Source organism: Echinops telfairi, unplaced genomic scaffold (assembly GCF_000313985.2).
Source record: "Echinops telfairi isolate 266 unplaced genomic scaffold, ASM31398v2 ScPeMD7_7469;HRSCAF=8507_1, whole genome shotgun sequence".
NCBI classification, from domain to species: Eukaryota; Metazoa; Chordata; class Mammalia; order Afrosoricida; family Tenrecidae; genus Echinops; species Echinops telfairi.
The window spans coordinates 28,938,210-28,960,504 of NW_022111373.1; the positions used below are offsets into that span (position 1 = coordinate 28,938,210).

General features: G+C 39.9%; 1 protein-coding gene across 1 annotated transcript in view; it reads left to right on the plus strand.

Annotated features, from left to right (window-relative positions):
• PGGT1B (protein geranylgeranyltransferase type I subunit beta) overlaps positions 1–22,295 on the plus strand; it is a 75,199-nt gene that overhangs the window by 23,108 nt on the left and 29,796 nt on the right. Inside the window, exons 3-6 of the mRNA XM_004706577.3 lie at positions 9,351–9,418; positions 13,436–13,587; positions 15,485–15,617; positions 17,694–17,739. Of these exons, the coding sequence (XP_004706634.1) occupies positions 9,351–9,418; positions 13,436–13,587; positions 15,485–15,617; positions 17,694–17,739 (399 nt within the window). The remainder of the gene's footprint in view (positions 1–9,350; positions 9,419–13,435; positions 13,588–15,484; positions 15,618–17,693; positions 17,740–22,295) is intronic.

The window sequence follows — 22,295 nt, forward strand, 5'->3', positions numbered from 1 at the left end:
TGATAAGGATCTATGTGACCTCCTCCTTGGGGGACGGACAACAGAAAAGTGGGTGAAGGTAGACGTCGGACAGGGCAAGATATGACAGAATAATTATTTATAGATTGTCAAGGGCTCATGAGGGAGGAGGAGCGGGGAGCGAGAGGAAAAAATGAGCTGATGCCAGGGGCTTATGTGGAGAGCAAATGTTTTGAGAATGATGAGGGCAATGAATGTACAAATGTGCTATACACAATTGATGTATGTGTAGATTGTGATAAGAGTTGTATGAGCCTCTAATAAAACGATTAAAAAAATAAAATAAAATGGCAAAAAATAAAGAAATTGTTAAATGAAAACCTAATCAAATGTGTAAACTTTCACTGAAAACACAAGATTTTTTAAATTGATTTTAGAAAGTTAAGAACATAACCAAATCAAGGTGTTTTGTTTTGTTTTTAGATCTAAGCAGTCCTTCATCACTATTGTGTTTGTTTGGCTTTTTTTGCTTGGTGAATAGGTTATTGTCCTTCTGTAGTAAATTCCCCATGGAATATTATGGTTTGGTTTAGCTCTCTGAAACCCATTCCTGAGCTCTGAGGAAGCTTGCCATCTTCTGAGCTACCCGATCTTTCTTCTGGGCAAGAGACATTTTGGGACGATTCCATCTCTTCTTTTTAACATCTCTCTTAGACTTCTCATAAACTGGATTCTTTCATTTGGTAGTATGTGCTTGCTTATACATCTCCATTGTGTCAGGAGTGACATGTTCTTGTTGTTTTGAGAAAATTGCTTCTTGTAAGCATCTTCATCCTCTTCCATTAGGTAATGCATGTCGTCTGCGACGTTCTGACTCAGTTGTACTTCTGCATTGAATTCCTTGCTTTCTGTATCATAACCAGGGAATTGCTTGGTACTATGAGGGATAGACTCCATCCACAGCCCCCTTCAGAGCTCCAAACACTTTACTCCCGGTGGTAGTCCTGGCAAGGCCGGCATCCAGATAGCAGGTGAAGGCACCGGGTTGACCATCAGTGCTTTCTACATTATATTCGTCTCCAGTTAGCTCCACTTGGCCTTTATAGCTCTTGTCCATGCCAAACCTGTTACGAAGCCTGGGGCTAGCAGCAGGCCAGTACAGTTTGCTGCAGCATAATTGGTCAGGGCACTTTCACACCAGGCCAACTTGGGAAGTTCGTGAACATAATCAGCACAGACAATCATATCTCCTTCTATGTGGACATAAGCAGTCTGTTGGTTACGCGAACTATCATCCTGTACTTGGGTGTATTGTACTTTTTTGTCTTGGATTACCCAGTGTTTTCAAGCATAATAATCAGTTTTGCCCTCTCGCTGTCTTCTGAATTTCACTTGGTATCTCTGGAAGTAGGCCTTGTTCTTGACAACTTTACCAAACCCCATCCTGCGGAACAGAGAGCAGCATCCACAGATCGCCACAGACCTGCAGAGTGGTGGCTTTACGGGGGCTGGGCAGCTCATCGCTGTTGTTTAATGATATTTTAACCTCAGGGTTGTTCTTTATTACAAATACATGAGCATGTCATTTGAATGTGTTTTTATCTTTTATAACACCAGTATCTCTTAAAAGAAGGGAAATGTGTTTTTCTTCTTCTGAAAAGCAACCCCTGGGGGTAAAGTAAGCTTTTTTAACTCGTTGAAATTTGGCACACTACAAGTTTATGACAGTTTTCTTTTCTTTCTTTAAAAACGAACACCTAAATACAGTGTCTTCATGTTTGACACATAGCTGTATTCACTATGGGCTCAGTAGCAAAGCTAAAGTAAGTTTAAAGTAAGATACATGACCCACCTTACTAATTGTCTTCCATGTGAAGACACACAAATAAAGGGATTGTTTTCCTTTATAGTTTATAGCCAAACACATTACAGTCTGTTCACTATGAGTTTGAATGGACTCGGTGGCAGTGAGTTTGGTTGTTTTATATATACCATACATAGTATGGCAAAGGAGCTCAGGTGGTGTATTCATTGGGCTGCTACAAGGTACCCAGTTCGAAACCACCCACCATTTTGCAGGAGAAAGATAAGACTTTCTTGCTTTGAGGATTAACGTGTGAATGACTCAAGCCATGTTATTCCCAATTGTCTCAAATGCGTGTGAAAGTTGGACAATGATGAAGGAGCACAACAGAAGAATTGATGCATTTGAATTAGGGAGCTAGTGAACCAGATTGAACCATGGATTGCCAAAAGAAGAAACAAATCTGTCTTGGAAGAAGTACAGCCCAAATGCTCTTTAAAGGGAAGGACAGCTGTGGGAAGAAGGAAGAGGGGTCCCCCACAAATCCTCACAGGTCCGGTAGGCGCAATTGTACAGCAATAATAAGTAAAGACTATAGTAAAATCATAGAGGGCATGGAGTCAGACACAATTCATAGTAGCATTGCTCACCTTAGCACTGCTTGATGGTCCACGTTGGGGTAACCCAGCTGGGAGAGCAGGAGAGCCCTCAGGACTGAGAACCGGGGAGAGCTTTTTCTTTATTGCTAACCAAGGGTTATATCTCATTAGGGGGACATGATTACAGGTAACCACACGTCACAGGAAGGGACAGTACAATAGGCATACACATTGTAGGAAGGGGATGTATGATAGGCATAAGTGTAACAGGAAGGAGATGAGCTAGGGGTGTGACCATAGGAATGGGAAGGTCTAGGGGTATACATGTGACAAGATAGGCAGACCCTAGATTCATGATGGCAGCCTAACCTTGGTCATCCTTGGGTGGGTTTGACCTCTCTGGTGTCTCCTACAAGGAAACAGACAACTACTATCCTTATCAGAAGGGAGTGGTTCCTACTTGTTGTGGGATAAACAGTGGTGTCTGCTTGCTCTAGATGGCTGATAGCTCTTAGGGAGAATGGCCCCTAATCTACTCCTGATGACCTCCAAGTGTATAGTCATTCGCAAGCAGCTAAGTCTGGCATATATTTGGGGGAGACAACTTGGGAGAAATCCTTCTGTTTCCCATAGACAGCAAGACATCGTCTCAACTGTTCTAGACCTTCTGGGAGAGACCAGTCCCTGGAGAACATCGTGCTTGATAAAGGAGAGGGGCAGTGAAAAAGAGGAAGGCCCTCAACAAGATTGATTGACACAGGGACTGCAACAATTGCTCAAGCATGCAAACAACTGTGAGGATGGCACAGAACTGGGCAGTATTCCTTCTGGTGTACATAGAGTTGCTAAGACTTGGAAGAGACTCAGTCAACAACATACAGTGTTTTAGTCAGGTCCCAGTTCATACATGTACGGGTTTATTCCTAACGAATTGTGTTTAAACATGGACTGCAGATAAGTTTTCTCTATAATACACATATTTTAGTCTCATTAGGGTACCTTTACAAGAAGTCCAATCAGTACAGTGGCTTCTGAGGGCAGCTGCTGGGCCAGTTTAATTCTAGGTTGAGAGGTCAGCTTAGAAGATTATCAACTCAAACTCACTGCCATCGAGTCCATTTGGTTCATAACTACCCTCTAGGACAGAGGTGAGTTGTCCCTTTGGGTTTCTGAGGCTGTAAATCTTTACAGGGGAAATAACCTTATCTTTCGCCAGTGGAGTGGCTAGTGGGTTGGAAGTACGGACCTTGCCAATGAGTAATCAATCCACTGTGCCACCGGGTCTCCATCAAACATAGTAATTGCTTTTGGGGGAGGGAATCCTGAAAGGGTAATCTTGATTGATATTCTTGAGGGACACAGGACAATTAATTATGGCTTATTATGAAGACATTTAAAGAAAATGCAAAGTTGCATTGGTGAAAATAAGACCAGGAAAGTTGCACTAAGGGTTTTTTGGATTTGCTTTTGTGTTTTTTCCCATTGGGACAATATACCTGTTCATTCTCAATGGTACTCAGGGCTGTCCTATGAAATCTTGCCCCTTCAGACTTTCTTTTACTTCCAAAACTCAAAATAACATTAAAAGGAACACAATTTGAGAACCCGGATGCCAAAACTACAATTTTGACGTAGTGTAAATCAAAGCGTACAGAATTCTATGGGGAAAGGTTGCTACTCACTTCTGTCTAGTCGATGCCAACTCATAGTGACCCTTGAAGGGAGAGCATCGAACTGCCCCTGTGAGTGTCCCAGAGTGTAACCCTGTACAGGAGTAGAAAGCCTCATCTCTCTGAGAGCAGAGTAGGGCAGAACAACAGTGGTTTCAAACTACCGACCTTGTGGTTAGCAGCCCAGTGCGTAACCACTGCACCACAAGGGCTCCTTGTGGGAAAAGGTTGTTGTTTGGTACCATCAAATTGATTCCAACTACGCAGAACAAAACTGCCCGGCCCTCTGCCATCCCCAGGATTGTTTTCATGAATGAGCCCATTGTTGCAGCCACTGTGACAACCTATCTTGTTGAGGGTTTCCATTTTTCACTTTCCTTCTATACCAAGAATGACGTCCTTCTCCATGGACTGGTGTCTCCTAACAGCATATTCAAAGTATGTAAGATGAAGTCTACCCTCCTTGCCTAGACAGGGTAAACTTCTTCCGTGTTCGTTGTGCAACTTTCACATGCATATAAGGCAATGGAAGATACCATGGCTTGGTCTGGTGCACCTTAGTCCTCAAAGGAGCATTCTTGCTTTTCAGTACTCTGTAGCGATCTTGTGCAGCATACCTGTGTTGAGTAGACCACACTAAAAAGCTTGCGTATTTTGGTGCCACTGAAATAGGACCACTAGATGGAGCTGTTTAATAAACTCCAAAGTAGTTTAAAAGTTTATCCTAAGTATACTGTAAATTTGGAATTAACTGCACATTTATACTTTTATGTTTTTCATAAACCGATACACTTACCTGACTTATAAAGGCAGTGTAATAGCAGGCAAGTCTTGAATAGGACCCAGAAAAGAGTGCTTGATGAATCTTTTAATAGTTTAAAGTTGAAATGTTATCACTAAAATGAGCATCATTTAAAAAACATTAGGATCTGAGTTTGTAGCTTAGACTCAGTCGTTTTTTCTTGGCTTCTTATTTAATGTTAATCAGTTTTTCATAGAAGACATTGCTATATGCCTCTTGTTCATTTGACTTTTACGTAAGTAAACTATGAACTAAACATGGTTCATAGGCATTCCAGGAGAAGTCAAGACATATGCATTGTTTTTCTGTACCCAGTGACTATTGATGCCTAAGGCCTAAATGCATTTCTCACTATGGCAGGATGCGTTCTCCGTCTTAAAAAAGGGGAAATAAGGGCCGGGTTTTTGTGGTTTGTCGTTGTTGCTTTTAATTTAAAGGGACTTTGAAACTACAACATATGCTGTTAATTTCCTTTTGTTTTATTCATTTTAAATGATTGCTCTGTATAAAGTCTTGGTCATCACTGTGCCGAGAATTTTAAAACAGTCCTGTAACCATTCCAAGAGTCCCTGCAAAAGAAATATGAGGAGACTTCAAAAGTTTGTTCATGGAAAGCAGAATTAAAAAATAATGGAATTTTTCCACAAACTTTTTTGAAGCCCCTTTGTGTGCTGTTCCTGGTTTAAAAAAAGGGGCAACTGACTCAGATTAAATTACTTTCCCACAAAACTCGGGCCTAGTAAGATAGGAGCTTCAGATTGGTGCTATGTTTATGCTTTTAACCTCTTTCTTTTGTCCTTATACAGTATTTTTGAGCATCAGTATTGTTTCTGCTTTGCACAAAAGTTAAGGTTTTAACCAAGATAAAAATTCCCCAAAAAAACCCCAAAGAACCCTGCCATCGAGTCGATTCCCACTAATAGTGACTCTGTGGGACAGAATCAAGTTTCCCCGTAGGATTTCTGAGGCCTTAAAATTTTAAGGACCTAGACTGCCACTTCTCTTTCCTGCAGAGTGGTAGCTTGGTGTTTTCAAGCCACCATCTTTTTGATTAGCATTAAAATGCTTAGCCATTAAGCAAGTAGAAATGCCATGCCTTCATTTATGTGTGCACCTCTGCGGAAATGATGCTTCACTCAGACACAGATGTGTATTAAGTCCCAACTATTACATGTCAACCTCTGTAACACCTGGCAGAAAGAATTATCTAACTTAGCAGAGGGCTCAAGAAAGCTTTTGTACTCCCTGGACCACTGTCAATGTCTAGACCAGCAGTTCTCAACCTGTGGGTCATGACCCCTTTGGGGTCCAATGGTACCCTAAGACCATTGGAAAACACATCAATATTTCACAGTATATAATTACATATTTTTTTGTGATTAGTCACTGTGCTTTAATTATGTTCAATTTGTAACAATGAAAATACATCCTGCATATCAGATATTTACATGGTGATTCATAACAGTAGCAAAATTACAGTTATGAAGTAGCAACGAAAATAATTTTGTGGTTGGGGGTCACCACAATATGAGGAACTGTATTAAAGGGTTGCGGCATTAGGAAGATTGAGAACCACTGGTTTAGACTTATATCACCCATTTCTATGATGACCAGGAGGAGGCAGTGTAGTTGACTGATCCATACAGAGGGCCAAGCTCACAACCTTGCCCGCATTGGTCTCTATCTCACTGGGGACTTCTAGGCAACTGCTTTGCTAGGTTGATCCTGATACCCATTGTAGAACACCTAGGGATGGTATAGATGTGGGTACTCCAAACCCCAGAAAGCTACGTGTGGAGACCCCAGACCCAGACCTAACACTGGGAAAAACGTGGGTGCCACCGTCCCCCTAGGGCTTCTTCAGAGGGCAACTCAAGTAAAAGCTAGCACACAAATCAGGCACAACAGGTAAAAGAAGCCATATTCACAAATGGCTTTAGATTGGTGTGCTATTTCCAGCCTTTAGTACACTGGTTTGTTTTATGTTTTTTAATGTTTCCATATTTTGTCAGAAGCACAGTCATACTGTTTGTTTAGTGTGGGTGTTAAAGGTGTTACTGTGTTCAAAGCAAACATTTAAAATATACTATAAAAGGAAAAAAAGAACAAGAAAGATTTCTTAGTAATAAACTTAGGCCTGAAAGGTGAAATCAGAGCTTTTTTCCCCTACCTAATTTGGTAGAATCAGGACCAAATATTTATGGAGGGCTACCAGCAAGTCAGGTGGCTAGCCTTTGGCTACAAGCTACTAAAGGGTTTGAACCCACCCATAAAGACTTGACAGTTTGCTTCTGCAAGGCCATACCATGGAAAACCAGTGGAGTAGGTCTGCTGTGTACCCGTGGGATGATCACTATGAGTCAACATGAACTCAATGGCTATTAACGATGACCAAGAGAAGAGTGGTTGCTAGGCAGGGCTAAAAAGCTGCCCAAGAGATCTTTTTGTGCTTGTGAGTGGAGGAATATGCAACAGAGTGTAAGTTTATCCAATAGTTTCCACGTGTGCAGGCCCGTTCCATTCTTCACCGTGCATTCCCATTTCTACATCACTACCCCTGTTGTTTCAGCACCACTAACTTTTGCTTTCTAGGGTTCTTTAAAGTTCTTCTCTCTGCTTTTGCATTACTGTTGTCAATGTGATCGAAATCATTCTTTAAAAGGGCAATGTCACGTATTTATTAATTAAATAGTACACTAGTTTAAACATGATTATGTGGGATAATTCTGTTTCAAGGTTTAGATATTTTCATCAGAGGATTTGATTTAGGGGTTCCCCTGATTTCAGTGGATCTAGTAAGTCTGGTTCCATAAGAATTTGAAGTTCCATTATACTCTTTTACTTCTTTTGAAAAGGGTCCATATATTGAGCACTTGATTAAAACACTCTGTCATGGTAGCTAGGTACCAATCATTTCTTTTGGTCTCATGGTAAAGGAAGTAGTTTATTCAGGCAGTTGACCTGCAGTTCATTTCCTTTCCAGTTCCTTCTGGGTCTCCTTCTTCCTCTACTGCTCCAGGTGATTAGAGATCAGTTGTATCCACCAACCTTTTAAGACACTTCGGTGCTATGCACTTGGAAAACAGAACAATAACTAGAAAGGTTAGACCAGTTGGCTAGTTATACCTATGAAGCTGCGACCTGAAACCTTTGAACTGATCTATTTAATCCCATGAGCTGGTGACTGAATTGAACCTGAATAAGCTAATTTTTTTCTTATGGTAGATATGATTGTTTTCTTATATTTTCATTTGATATTGATATATTCAGAAATGAATAATTTACAGGAAAAATGTGTGAGTAAACATACCTTGAGCGAGTGGAGACCAAGTGCTAATGTATAGTACTCTGTAAAACTTCGAGTGAAAACTATGGAGCGCAGTTCAACGCTGACACAGCAGGGTCTCCATGGGTCAGAATCAACTTGTTACCATCTGCTTTTTATATCCTTTCAAGTGGGTTCTTGGATTCAGAGTGAAGGTCTAAAGCTCAAATATGAAGTGCACATTTTCCCCGTTGGGGTTGTAAAGCCATTTATAGTTTGAGCTTCCTTACTTGTAAAGAAGCAGGGAGCTAAAGTAGAAAAGCACTGGGTAGCTACTTAGGATTCTTAAACCCCAAACCAAGCTTACTGCCATCAGGTAGTTTACATTTTTAATTGTGGAAACAAGACAGTTCTAGTCTGTTTCTGTGGGTGAAAAGGGAGGCCAGTGAGTAGAAGCTATGGATAGTGGGTTCTGGCTCAGCACCAAGAACAACTTTGTACAATTTGAGGAATCCAGAGATGGAATGACCTACCATGGTTTTCAAGATGATAACCAAAAACAAAACAAAAAAACCCTCACTGCCATCGAGTCAATTCCCACGCTCAGCGACCTGCCCCTGTGGGTTTCTGAGACTGTAACTCTTTACGTGAATAGAAAGCATCACTTTTTCCCTCAGAGCTGTTGGTGGTTTCAAACTGGTAACCTTGCAATTAGCAGCCCAATGTGTAACAAACTATGGCACCAGGACTCCTAGTAGGCTTCTAGACCCCGTTTTATCATTTAACTTCTGGGCTTTATCTTCTTCAGAATGGGAGACTGATTATGTTCATCACATTAAAAAATGGTCACATCGGAGAGACAAACGTAAGAACGACTGTGACGGTGCCGCAGGACCGGGCGGTGTTTCATTCTGTTGTACACAGGGTTGCTGGGAGTCACATCCAGCTCAGGGGCACCTAACAACAACAGGGATAAGCATGGAAGCATTTCATATGCTGTGAAGTGACTACAAATAAAAGTGGTAGGAAGTCATTATTTTGTTTCTGATTGGTGTAAGAATCAAATTGCAAAATTCTTAAGTACCTAGAACAGATCTGGCAGCCATATAGTAAGCATTTAACATCAGCAAGCACGGACTTGAAACAATTTAGGTACTCGAACACTATTTCTGAAAATTACAAAATTGGGCTGCATTAACATTTGTACCAAAGTACCGTATACGCTATCTAACCACCTGTTTTCATTTTCTAGGATCAAACTTAAGTCGCTGTGGTTTTCGAGGCTCATCATACCTGGGCATTCCATTCAGTCCGTCAAAGGTTGGTTGTTTGGGGTCCAGGAATAAGGAGAAGGGGAGATATTCTCATGACAGTAGAAACTAAGAAATTCTATAGGAAGAGATAGGTTTTTAAGTTTCAGTGTAGCATATGTTGTCTAATGGATCTTATGAACTAAGCTCCCCATCCCCCTTAAGAGAAAGCTATACCTGCCTTATTGAAAGAAGGCACCGTGCATATGTATACATTTTTCTCGTAATCATTACAGGGAAAAATATGCTATGAAGGAAGTTCTTTTGGTGAGCTTTCACCCTGGCTCTTGAGAAATTGTTCCCTTCAACCCTAAAGAGTTACCTTTCACAGTTTTTTAGCCCAAAGGGCTTGTTACATTTCCTGGTAAACTGTAAACAACTTAGTTGTTTGGGACTGTTTGTCTGGCATTGGACTGCAGCGTGCTCTGGGTTTGGTATGCACCCTGGGGGTACAGTGTATTATGCATTTGGCCTACTAACTGAAAGGTCAGAAAGATATACAGCCTTCCAAACCCTAAGGGGCAGTTCTACGCTTCCCTATAGGGTCACCATGAGTGGGACTTGGATGGCAGTGAGTTTGGTTTTTGTCTTGGGTTGCAGGTATTGTTCAACGTACCAGGGAAGTAAAATGACTGTGATCTGTGCAAATGAAGTTACTGTAGCCCACTATGCAAATGAAGAGTCTGTGTCCTGCCCAGATGAGATTAGTCAGTTTGTGGCCCCTTGTGGGAAGAGCTGTGCCTTGGAATTGTGTATATATTCAGCTAAAACAATAAAAGTTGTTCAGACCGAGAGAAGCAGAGGAGAAAGAGAAAAGCAGAGAGAGAGAGAAGAGTCAAGGAACTTCCCAGACTGACAAAATACCCATTTATAAACTATCAAGGGCTCATGCGGGAGGGGGGAGCGGGGAGGGAGGGGAAAAATGAGGACCTAATGTCGGGGGTTTAAATGGAGAGAAAATGTTTTGAGAAACGATGTACAAATGCGCTTTACACAATTGATGTGTGTATGGATTGGGATAACAGTTGAATGAGCCCCTAATAAAATGTTAAAAAAAAAAAAAAAAAAAAAAAAAAAAAGGAACTTCCCAGAAGCGTTCTAACACGAGTGAAGAACTTTGTTTAACATTGAATACAGCTAGAGACAGACATCTTTTTCTTTTGGAGGAACTGGTGGGTTTGAACTGTTGACCTGTGGTTATCAGCCCAGTCCCTAACCCACAGTACTGCAGGACTCCTTATCTTCCAGGAAGGCCTCCACTCCACCGGTGCAGTTCATTTGAGTTCCGAAGGAGTCCAGGATCTCGAGATTCTGGGTATAGTCTCCCAAAGAATTGTCTTGAAGGGGGGTGGCTGAAAATCTAGAAGATTGTGGGGCCAAGAACATCGTAGAAGCCAATGGGTATTGTCTTCTACAGTAGACAAATAGTGTCATTGCTTTTTCTTCTGAAATAGCAAACTACCCGTGGATCATTGATTTCCCTGATATTTGTTCAGGACCGACAGTGGCCACAGAGCACATGTTGAAAAACACTGGCAGATCCTGCAACTTAACTTTTTATTTTCCTTCACATATCATATCTTCTCGGTTGAGTTATGTATTGTCCTTTTTTTAAAATCATTTTATTAGGGGCTCATACAACTCTTATCATAATCCATACATACATCAATTGTGTAAAGCGCATTTGTACATTCATTGCCCTCATCATTCTCAAAACATTTCCTCTCCACTTAAGCCCCCAGCATATGTATTGTTCTTAATGCATACACCTTTGCTTGTATTTTTCCTACTGCCGACAATGTCTCCTCCCCATGTAATCTTCTCCTCTGCTACAGGAAAGAATCCTTGTTTAAATCTTTGTATTACTATTTTTCTCTCATTGCATTTATCACATTCTTATTGAGCAGAAAGTACTTTTCTGCCCTTAAAATTAAAGTCCACATTTAATTTGTGTTTGGATCTCCCATGATTTTAACAGAGCCAAAGTTTAAAGTACCAAAAACGAAATATGCTATTAGGATTCTAAGAAGGTAATTATAAATACAGAACAGAATAAATAGCAGAGTTAAAGTTTCCATTCTATGAAGGAACTTAGAAGGAAAGAAATGTCAAGAGTAAAATTTGTTGCACGTATTTGTGGGGCCATGTAAGGACTGGTGCACATAAGGGTAGATGGGTTGGGTGGGTTTATATTATAGATAATGTTGAACAGCATGCATATTGTTTTGCGTGGAACCACAGAAGGTGCCTCTGAGGTCTCCGAGTCATGATTCCAAAGAAGTAGTGGTCCTTTTGACGTTTGCCTTGTTTTATATCCATCACATCTTGAAACTAACATCTTTATAGATAGTGCCATTGTTTAGCTCTCACAGTAATCCTATGAAGTAGGTAGGAACTAATATCCCATTTTTCAGAATGAGGAAAATGAAGTAAGCCAAGATACTTCGTGAGCCATGCTTTGATACCTTTCAATGGTTATGGAAGTTAACTTTTTGTTTGAAAGTTAACATTTATTAAGTAAGGCAGAGGAGTAAATTTTAACTAAAACCTTAGCACAGATGTTATTTTAACATTATGGCATTATGAGCAGTTATGATAGAACTTAAAACAGTTAATGATAAACCCAAACTGTAAAGAAGGAAATTCAACCTTTATGATTACCATATACATTCGAGTATCAGCCGACCCGAATATCTGCCGAGGCACCTAATTTTACCACAAATACTGCATTAAAAATGTGCTGAAAAGCTCGGCTTTTACTCAAGCATATACGGTAATTAAAAATATGTTCCTACTCCATCAAAAGTAAAACTTTCTTAGACTAAGAAATTAGTACCATGAAATTTGACATTTTCCAACTGAAACCAGGCTTTTAAAATAACCAATTAAAAAATAAAATAACCAATTTAATGGATTGACTATTTGAAATGAATTATAAACACTCAATATTTTGCATATTGTGAAATGTGTAGTTACTTAGCATATGAAACAATTTTAAGTTTTAAATTCCAAGATATATCTGTGCTCTGTCAATTCCCAGGGCCTATAGCAGATTTCGTACAAAATGTTGCATGTTTTATAAAGCTTAAAGAGATCTTTAATATTTATTTGCAGTTCTCTTTTGTTGAAACAATCCAATCAAATGGGATTAATCCAACCCATTTGTGATTACTGAATTTCTTCTCTATTTCCCAGCTTTTCCTGAGCAATTGCTAGTTTTCATAGTCTTCTCTCTGTGAGGGAGAAGGCTTCATAAAACTTTGTGTAGCTAACACCTTACTAGGCTCTAAAATTTTGAAACTTTGTTTTATTTCTAGAGAATTTCTCAGTGAGCTTTAGTTTTTTGAGCCTTTGTATGGGTTGTGCCTAGTCTTCTATTGATTGGAGACTCAGAGCAATGATAGGGTTATCTCACTGTTCTAGTTTATATTATAGTTATATGATGATTGTTATTATGATGTTTAATTTGAATTTGCCCATTATAAAATAATTTTCATTTGTCTTAGGAATCTTTTTTGTTCAACTATTGAGTGATGAAATAAAACCCCAACAAAACTAGCCGCCTGCCATTGAGTTTACTCTGACTCATAGGGAATCTAAAGGACAGACAGATTACTCCTTATGGTTCCCAGGCTATCAGTCTTTATCCGGGTAGATGGCCTCTTCTTCCTACAAAGTGGCTGGGGGCTTTGAACCATCAACCCACAGGGCCACCAGTGACCTGCTAGGTAATAGCGTCAATACTAGATGAAGCTCAAATAGTTTGGTTTATTTGAGTATCAAAGGTACTTCCTAAAGCGTGAGATTTCTAGGATAAATTTTAAGGTTGTATAGCCTAGATTGTATATGATCACATTTATGCTAAAATATGTAAATTGTAGCTTTGATGTTCTCATTTTATCAGATAGCTTGACAAATCAATACAAGTAACACTTATTTTGCTGTTTAAAGAAGTCAAATGTCACAGTACTTAATGGAATGTTATAATTAGTTAGTTGCTTTATTAACATCTTAATTTTGAATTTAGAATCCTGGGACAGCGCATCCTTACGATAGTGGCCACATAGCAATGACTTACACAGGCCTTTCGTGCCTAGTTATTCTTGGAGATGACTTAAGCCGAGTGAATAAAGAAGCTTGCCTAGCAGGCCTACGAGCCCTTCAGCTCGAAGATGGAAGGTACGGATCATTCTTTGTTCCTTTTTCTAATGAAAATGTTTTGAGAATTAAAAATAAAAATATGCATAATACTATACAAGAACTTTAAAAGAACATAAAGTAGTTAGAACTACCTAAACTTTATATTGTTAAGTGTCTGATTTTAAAAATTCTTGATTAAAATAATAATAATTTATAAATTATCGAGGGTTCAGGGGGAGTAGGGAGTGGGGAGGGAGGGGGAAAAATGAGAAGCGGATACCAAGGGCTCAAGTGGAAAGCGGGTGTTGTGAGAATGATGAAGTCAACATATGTACTAATGTGCTAGACACAAATGATGTATGTACAGGTTGTGATGAGTTGTATGAGCCCCTAATAACATGATTATTAAAAAAAAAATTCTTACGTGAATGAAAATAAAAGTGATCAGAATGGCAGAACTCTTTCTCCTTTCTTTTTTCTTCTTCTTTTACTGAAGTGATAGATCCATAAGTAAGTGAGTGAATAAATTCAAGTTTAATATTGAATTTACCTTCTGGATAAGGGGCTAGATATTTTGATGTAAGCATACATTTAGTCTGAACTTTTACCCCTTAATTCATAGTGCTTTAAGGAGAAAATATAAAAATTGAGTATTAAATTTATCTATATGTAAGTAGTTTCAGTGATATTTTCAAAGAATAGAAGAATTGTTAGCAAGTTTATTATCATTTAATAACGAATGCGCTGTTTTTCTTAAATTTTTTTCCCTAGAGTGCTAAGATATCAAAGAGCACGTTCAAGCTAGGAAGGAATAGAGCAGTAGTAATGCTGCCTAAGAAAGACATCCCTGACAAGTCCTGCTGTGCAAGTTTGGTCACAACTTTGTGCTTCATCTGCAGTCTCTTGTTCTTTACCTGACAGTGTTTAAAACCACTGCAATTGATTCATGGAGACCCATGGGACAAATTGACATCTGTTGTAAATAAACTGAAGATTCAATAAACTGTATAAAACTGGAGATTTACTTCAGCCACATGTGACTAATGTTTCATTATTTCAGTGTAGTTTGGTTACTGCTCCCTTAACCTTGTTGCTAAACAAAAGTCTAAATACAAGATGTAATTTTTCCTCTCTAAAATATTAAGTAGGTAAAGATTAAATTAAAACACAATATAAATCAACTGATTATTATCAGTACATACATTTGGGGAAAATTTTCGGCAGCAAAACTGGACTTAGAAATGTCTAGTACTCCCCCTACCCGAAAGTTCCCTCTTTACTGTTACTTTTTCTGCCCTCAGTTCTCAAGCCAATATGCACAGCTGTCCCTGCTGGGAGCACAGAGAGCTAGCTTACTGTGGAAAGCGTCTGGGAAGGAGGAACTGGAATAGTCTGTCACACGCGCCCCAAATCAGAATTGCAATGTGATGGCTTAGCAATAGCTTTATGTCATTAAAGTTAGAAGGCCTATTTTTTCCTTTTTAGACAATTTGATTGGCAGATAATCCACATATCGTACATTTCAATCATTCAAGCATATCAAGAAGAATTGTACAATCATCACCACAATCAATTTTAGAACGTTTTCTTTTTTCTTAAATCATTTTATTAGGGGCTCATACAACTCATCACAATCCATACATACATCAATTGTGTAAAGTACACTTGTACATTCATTGCCCTCATCATTCGTAAAACATCTGCTCTCCGCTTAAGCCCCTGGCCTGGCTCCTCATTTACTCCCCTCCCTCCCCGCTCCCCCTTCCCGATTGCAAGAAGGCCTATTCTTTAATGAACAATACAAAGAGAATATGATTCTTCTATCAATAGTAAGTTTTTCTCAGAGTAAAGACTCTTCAGTACGTATTTCTACCACCACCACTCCTGCAAAAAGCATTGTAGTGTTGCTGGATAACCTTTTTGTTATTGTTTTCAGTTTTTGTGCCGTACTTGAAGGAAGTGAAAATGACATGCGATTTGTGTACTGTGCTTCCTGTATTTGCTATATGCTCAACAACTGGTCAGGCATGGATGTGAAAAAAGCCATTGACTATATTAGAAGAAGTATGGTGAGTTACATTGAATAAATTCGCTCTTTTAGATTATGATTACTACAAACAGCACAAAGGGCACATTTGACATCCTCTGGCTACACGGGAGAAGGAGAATCGTACTTCCCACCAGACCCAGGCCAATTGTCCCAATGTATGCCTCCACCCTCCTTCCTTCTTTGCCCTGTTCTGACTGCTGTCTGTCCTTCCCACTGCACTCTGCTAGTTTAACAACTGTCATGGCCAGAACTCACAGACAGCATTCACATTAGGGGTGTATTAGGCAAGTTAGTGGGTTCCCCTTAGCCAAGATCAGAATACAGTAAGGAAACAGTCAGTCATTGGTCCACAGCAACGCCTTCCTCCGCCAGCAGCCAAGTCGCTGGGTCCTCAGCCTCGTAACCACATGCTCCATTGGCCTCTGGTCTCCAGAGACCAGGAAGCCCACCCCCTGCTCTGCCTCGCCGTCTCATAGTATCAGTGCCGCTCCTCTCTCCTATCTCGGGGTCTTCATGCCTCAGCCTCTCATGCAGGCTTGACTTCTTTGCTGTGTCCCATGGTTGCTGTGCCACAGCCTCTGAGCCCTCTCTCAGTGTCGGCCTCCACCAGCTCACACAGAGATCTGGAATGTACTCCACCGGTGGGTCTTCATCCTTGGAGTCGTGGCATTTCTTTCTGTTCCTGTTATTTAAAAAGCTCTTTCTTCTTTAACTGCATTTGCACTGTATTTGAATTTTATTTCCAGCATTAACACTGTTTGCTTCTTTGCTGCACTTTGATCTTTGGTGAACTATTCTTTTAGTTACATAAAATGTTGCCTGGATGTGTCACTGGGTAAACAAGAGAACACGGCCACACATTTTGCCACCTGTACATGAACTGCATAGCAGTAGATGGACAATACCCAATGACTTAACAGACTTGGACGGAAGTGGCATGTGGGTCACTCCTTACAATGTGCTATTTTTTGTAATCATTTGTGACTTGGAGAACTAGAAACCAAGTTTATATCTTATGCAGTTATTCATAATTGACTTACAGTAACCACTGAAATTTGAATGTGTTCTATTGCAAATGTTAAAATGGGACTGAACATTTTAGAAGTGTTTAAAGTAAGAGCCATCTGTGTTTTTGCACTTAAGGTGGACTTTTCTTCTTTAGACAATACAGTGATTTTAGATCAGTCATAGACCTGACATGAGCTCCCCCTTTCCTTTCTCAAGTGAGAACTCTCTTTTTCACAGATTGTCTTGATTAGATCTTGTAAGATATGTGAGGAGATTCCATTTTAGCAGCTAACGTAATCCTTGCATACCCAAAACTGTTCTCGTAGAGTAATGGATTACGAGGTGGGCTGCCTACCACAAGGTCGTTGTTTCAAGCTCACTGGCTGCTGAGAGCGCTGAGACTTTCTATTCCCAGAAAGATTGATACTCTGGGAAACCCACGGACCGTTCTACTCTGTCCTGCAGGGTCACTATGAGTCTAAATCGACTGGAGGGCAACATTTAATTTTTTAATGTTTGTCATGTTTTATGAATATAATACCCTTTTTTTTTATCTTGCAAGTGAGTGCTGAATGAGTTGTGACATTTCATAAACTAACTGTCATTGAATTGATTCTGACTCATAGTGACTGTATAGGACAGAGAACTGCCCTATGCGTGTCCTAGCCTGTAACTCTGCCTCATCTTTCTCCCATAGAGTAGCTGGTGGTTTTGAAGTTGGACCTTGCCATTAGCTGCCCCAGCATGGGACCCACTGCGCTACTTAGGGCTCCTTATGGCTTTTTATTGGGTCAAAATTAGACATGTAGGTATCATCTTTAAATAGTTTGTTCTTAGAATGGGCCCTATGGTGTGCCATTTATTGAATTGACTTGGTAAGACAAAGTCAGGTATTTAAAATGCCTCGATTTATTGCCTTATTTGTAGGAAGGGAATGCAGAGTTTGGAAAATATAAAAGAGAAATTATAAATTCAATTAGATAAAGTTAGCATAGTGGAAACTTATTTGTTTTTTTATTAAATTATTGTATTAAATTTTATTAAATTATTATTATTTCCCTATTAAGATTAAAACTTTTTTTTTCAGTCTTATGACAATGGACTGGCACAGGGAGCTGGACTTGAATCTCATGGTAAGACCTCTTAAAAATAAACGAATGTGTAGTTTCTTTTGTTCGCTTAAATGACCTCATGAAACCATTAGTACAAAGAAGTTTGTTTCAACCCATAGTATAGCCTGCTTATATTCTATGCCACTTTTCTTGTTTCCCTCTCTTGATACTCTTGTGCCTACTTGAAGCCTCCTCTGGGATAGTAATTATTTACAGATTATTCATATCAGAAATTTTCATATAAGATAGCCTAGTAATCTATCAAAATGCTAGTTGCATAAGAATCTTGGGATCATTTTAAAAAATAGGATTAGAAAAAGAATAGAGATTTTTTTTGCATAAAACTGAAAAAGCTCAACCAAACAGATGCAAAATATTAAATATGAATCAATAAGTTTGTGAAGAAATTAAATGTTTTGGTTTTGTCTTCCTGAATGTAATTATCCTTAGATGTAGTCATAACAACATGACTGTAAGCTGCCTTCGTTGTCTAGTGCTGCAACAACAGAAGCACCACACATTGGGAGGTTAGCAAACAGAATTTACTCTCTCGTGGTTCAGGGAACTAGACATCGCTATTCGGAGTACCGGTTCTCTGTGTTGGCTTAGCGTTGTCTCCTGTTAGCATCTGTAGACCTGGCATTCTTTGGAAGCCTCCATGTGTCTCGATCTTCTACTGGGTCTAGGAGGTTCCCAGCCCAGGGACTATAATCAGTGAATTCACTCCACTTCCAACTCTTCTTTCTCGGTGGCAGTAAGTCCCTGTCTCCATGCTAGCTTCTCTCTCTTTTTATCTCTTGTAAGATAAAAGGAGTTATAGGGCCAATCTAGGAAAAAGACCCTTTCCCTGAATCTGGACTAGAAAAGGATGAAAGGTGTTTTGTCTTACTCAATGCTTTCACACCTGGGTTGGTTTTTGGTCTCACATCCATGGGAGGTGATTACATAACAGCCACATTACATCATTACATGCCTGCCAAACCACTGAGGTTTATGAAGGTGATACTTTTGTCTTTTCTTTCGAAGGGTGAGGTAGGACTTGATATAATTCAATGACATATATGTTAGTAGCTTAAGTGCAGAGCCAACATTAGCATTGCCTCTTTCCAATTTCCTCCCACCATGTCTGAACCAGAATAGTGAAATAATAAGTACTAAATTTATCAGCACATCAATAGCTTTAATTCTTAGGTTGAATGCTTCCATTCATAAATAAATAAGCTTTAATGTTTCTATTTTAAAAAAGAAAGAACCCAAATCAAAGAGGTTCTCTTAAGTGCACTCCTCCAATTTCTCTTCCCCGTCACAGCAGAGTGTGTGTGCTCAGCTGTTGTGTCCATCCCTCTGCTAGTATGGAAAACAAAGAACAGAAGGCCGTTAAATCAGTGAGCCAAGATGGCCCCGCAAGCACCAACTCAAAATTTCACACATGCAGTTTTTAAAATTACCCAAACAAGCAGATTTGTAGCCATGTCGAGCCTGCCTGCTTTGTGTAGTTCACAGAACTTCATGCAGCACCTGCCAACATAGACGGGGTATACCCTGAGGTTACCAGACCCCAGACTGTTGCTGCTCTTAAAAGCTCTCTGACACAAAGATTTCCCGTGGTGTTGCTGGAGGCATGTAACCCCCCTTTCAAAGTCCCCCTTTCTGCCTAGGGCTCCATTATCTCTTACCTTCTGATAGCTCCCTGTGTCTCTTGCCTATGGGAGAACTCCTGCCACCAGAGATTGTCCCCTTATGCACACGGTACGTGTCCACCTCAGTAGCTAGTTTCTTGTGCCTCACTGCCATCTCATGATCATATCTTTATCCTTGCTCCTCCCTAAACTCCCTCAAACTCGCTCCAAGGTCTCAGCTCTGACTAGTTTGATCTTGGCTTATCACTTAATCTCTCTAAAGATTTTTCATCAGAGTAGAAATAATTGTATATTTCTTTCCGATTGTTATCAGGATTATAAGATAAATGCATGAGAGGGAAATAGTTTCTAAATTGTAAAAGGAATACCAAAGTTGTCTTCAACAAAAATCCCTTGACCCCTTATCCTTATACATCCTTGGGCCTTATGCTCTCAGGTATCTTCTCCCTCTCTCACGTTTAACTCCTTCCCTCCACTTAGATATTTGTAGACTCTTTCTCAGTAAGGGTAGAGAGAAGGTGGTATTGGGTTTCTGTGAAGTCTGCAAAAGTTGTTAAGTGCTCTCTCGTCAGTTCAAGCTCACAGTGACCCTCTGAGCAACAGAAGGAAGCACTGCCGGGTCCACCCTAATTCTGTTGAGTCTGAGAGATGGAAGGCTGGCAATAAAGCAAGGGGATTCCAAAGAGGTTGTGAAAAAATGAAATTAAAAGGGACTGGAATTTTTCCATAAACGTTTAAGCCCCCTGGCCTTCATTGTTTCCAGTCATCGCCACATGAGAGGGAAGAGGGTGTACTTGCACAAAGACACAGTCTGCAGCTAGAGGTATTCCTAAGGAGACAAACCTCTGGTGCGCATTGTTCTGGATGGTGTAAATAGGCACTTTCACTGGGGACATACCTCACCCGCACCTGGGGAACCGTGGGGTAGGTACTGTACTTTCTAAGAAGTTGGAATTATGTTCTCTTGTCATAAAGAGAGGGCTGCTCAAATATAATATTCCCTGACAAGCTCTATTAGGGGGGAAGCTTCCTGAGTCATACAAGTAGTGAATTTTAGTCAGTATAACTTGAAAAGGATTGTATACATTGGGATCATCAGTAGTTCATGCTCCCAAATCTTGTGTCTTCATTTTATTTTTAAATTTGGCTCAGTAAATCTGAGACCTAAAGCCACAGGTGGGCCTTTCCAATCAGAGTGCTACAGTATACTGGTGTACCCTAGAAGGGATGAAGGCTCCCACTGCCTTAGGTTCAACCAAGCAGACGTGGGAGACTGGCTCCTCTTACGAGAGTACCTCAGCTTGTTCTTTAATTGTCTATGTAAGTTTTCAACAAATTACGACTTTTTAAAGTTGTGAATGGTCTAGATTTCAAATCCACTCTTGTTCTTCTTTTTTTTTTTAATCCAGCAGTGTGGAGTTTTCTCTCTTTCTTTAATACAGCAGGCTTATACATCTTCATGAAACATTTAAGTGTCAATAGCATCAGTACTCCCATTCACAATTCCTTAGTGAAAACAAAGAAAAAGACAATCACTCAAAATCTTGCTTACTCTATAAACTGTGACCTGAATACTGACTCCAAACAGAAATCATTTCTAATGAACTCAATGAAAGACATCAATAAAAGTAATTGAACAATTTCCACCACTTTGAGCCCAGTGGAGCTGATAACATGTATCTATCTTCCCAAAGAGTTTGCCATGGGCCTGGTCAGTAAAATCATGAAAACAGCCATCACTAAGGAAATACTTGTCTTTCAGGGACCAACACAACTAGATTTTTTCCCTTTTGCATTTTTCTTTTCTTTTTTTGTAAAGTTACCTCAGTGGACTCATGCTGTACTTGTCCTTTTGTGCTTGGCTTACTTCACTTAGCATTATTTCCTCCAGTTCTTCCCGTGCGGTGATCTGCTTCATGCGTTCATCAATGCTTTTTAGCGATGCGTGGTACTCCATTGTATGTATGTGCCACAAATTTTTAATCCATTCGTCTGTTGATGGAAATTTGGGTTGTTTCCAACTCCGTGCGATTGTGAACTGTGCCTCAGTGAACATTGGAGCACAGATGTCTGGCCGTGGTTTGTTTCTTGCCTCTTCTGGGTATATGCCCAATAGGGGGATTGCTGGGTTGTATGGTAGCCCGATTTCCATCTGTTTACATATCACCAAATCTATTTCCATAGTGCCTGCACATACCTACAGGTCCACCAGCAGTGGATGAGCATTCCTGTCTCCCCACAGCCCCTCCAACACTTGTTGCGCTCTGACTTTTTGATTTGGGCTATCTTTGGTACTTCATTGTTGTTTCCACTCTTGTTCTTAGCTCTCATTTTCCACTATTAAATGTGGTCTTTAAAGTTAACTTCCTCCGCCTGTCTTAAAACATTACAGTTTTGCTTGACCTACTTTCTGAGAAGGTGTTTCAGTCTCTTTCACTGTCTTTGTTTCTTCTTTTCACGTCTTTCCCCTAGCTAGACCTGGAAAATTTCAAGCCCCTCTCCTGCCCGATTTTGTCTGCAGGGGACGTAAGTGCCTCAAGACAATGTGCCCCCCAGTGTGCCTTCCGACATCTCGGTGACTTTGTATTTGCTGTTCCCTCCCGTTAGAATGTTCCCCACTCCAGCATGTATTTGACTTTTCCTCTTTTCCTTCAGGTCTTTGTTCAAACGACACTTTTTTTCAGTGAACTGCTATCTAATCTCCACACCCCTTACCCTCCTTTCCAACTATTTTTACTTATATTCTTTATATTTTATAAATGGTCTATTGTGTTTATTATCTGTGTCGTCCCCCCCCCACATACTATAAACCTCACTAAAACAGAGATATTAGAATCTTTTACTCAGTGTTGTATCCCCTACACCTATAGCATTTTTGACCCACATTGAAATAATCAACAGATGGTTCTTCGTCAATCATCTTTCTGTTGATGGCAC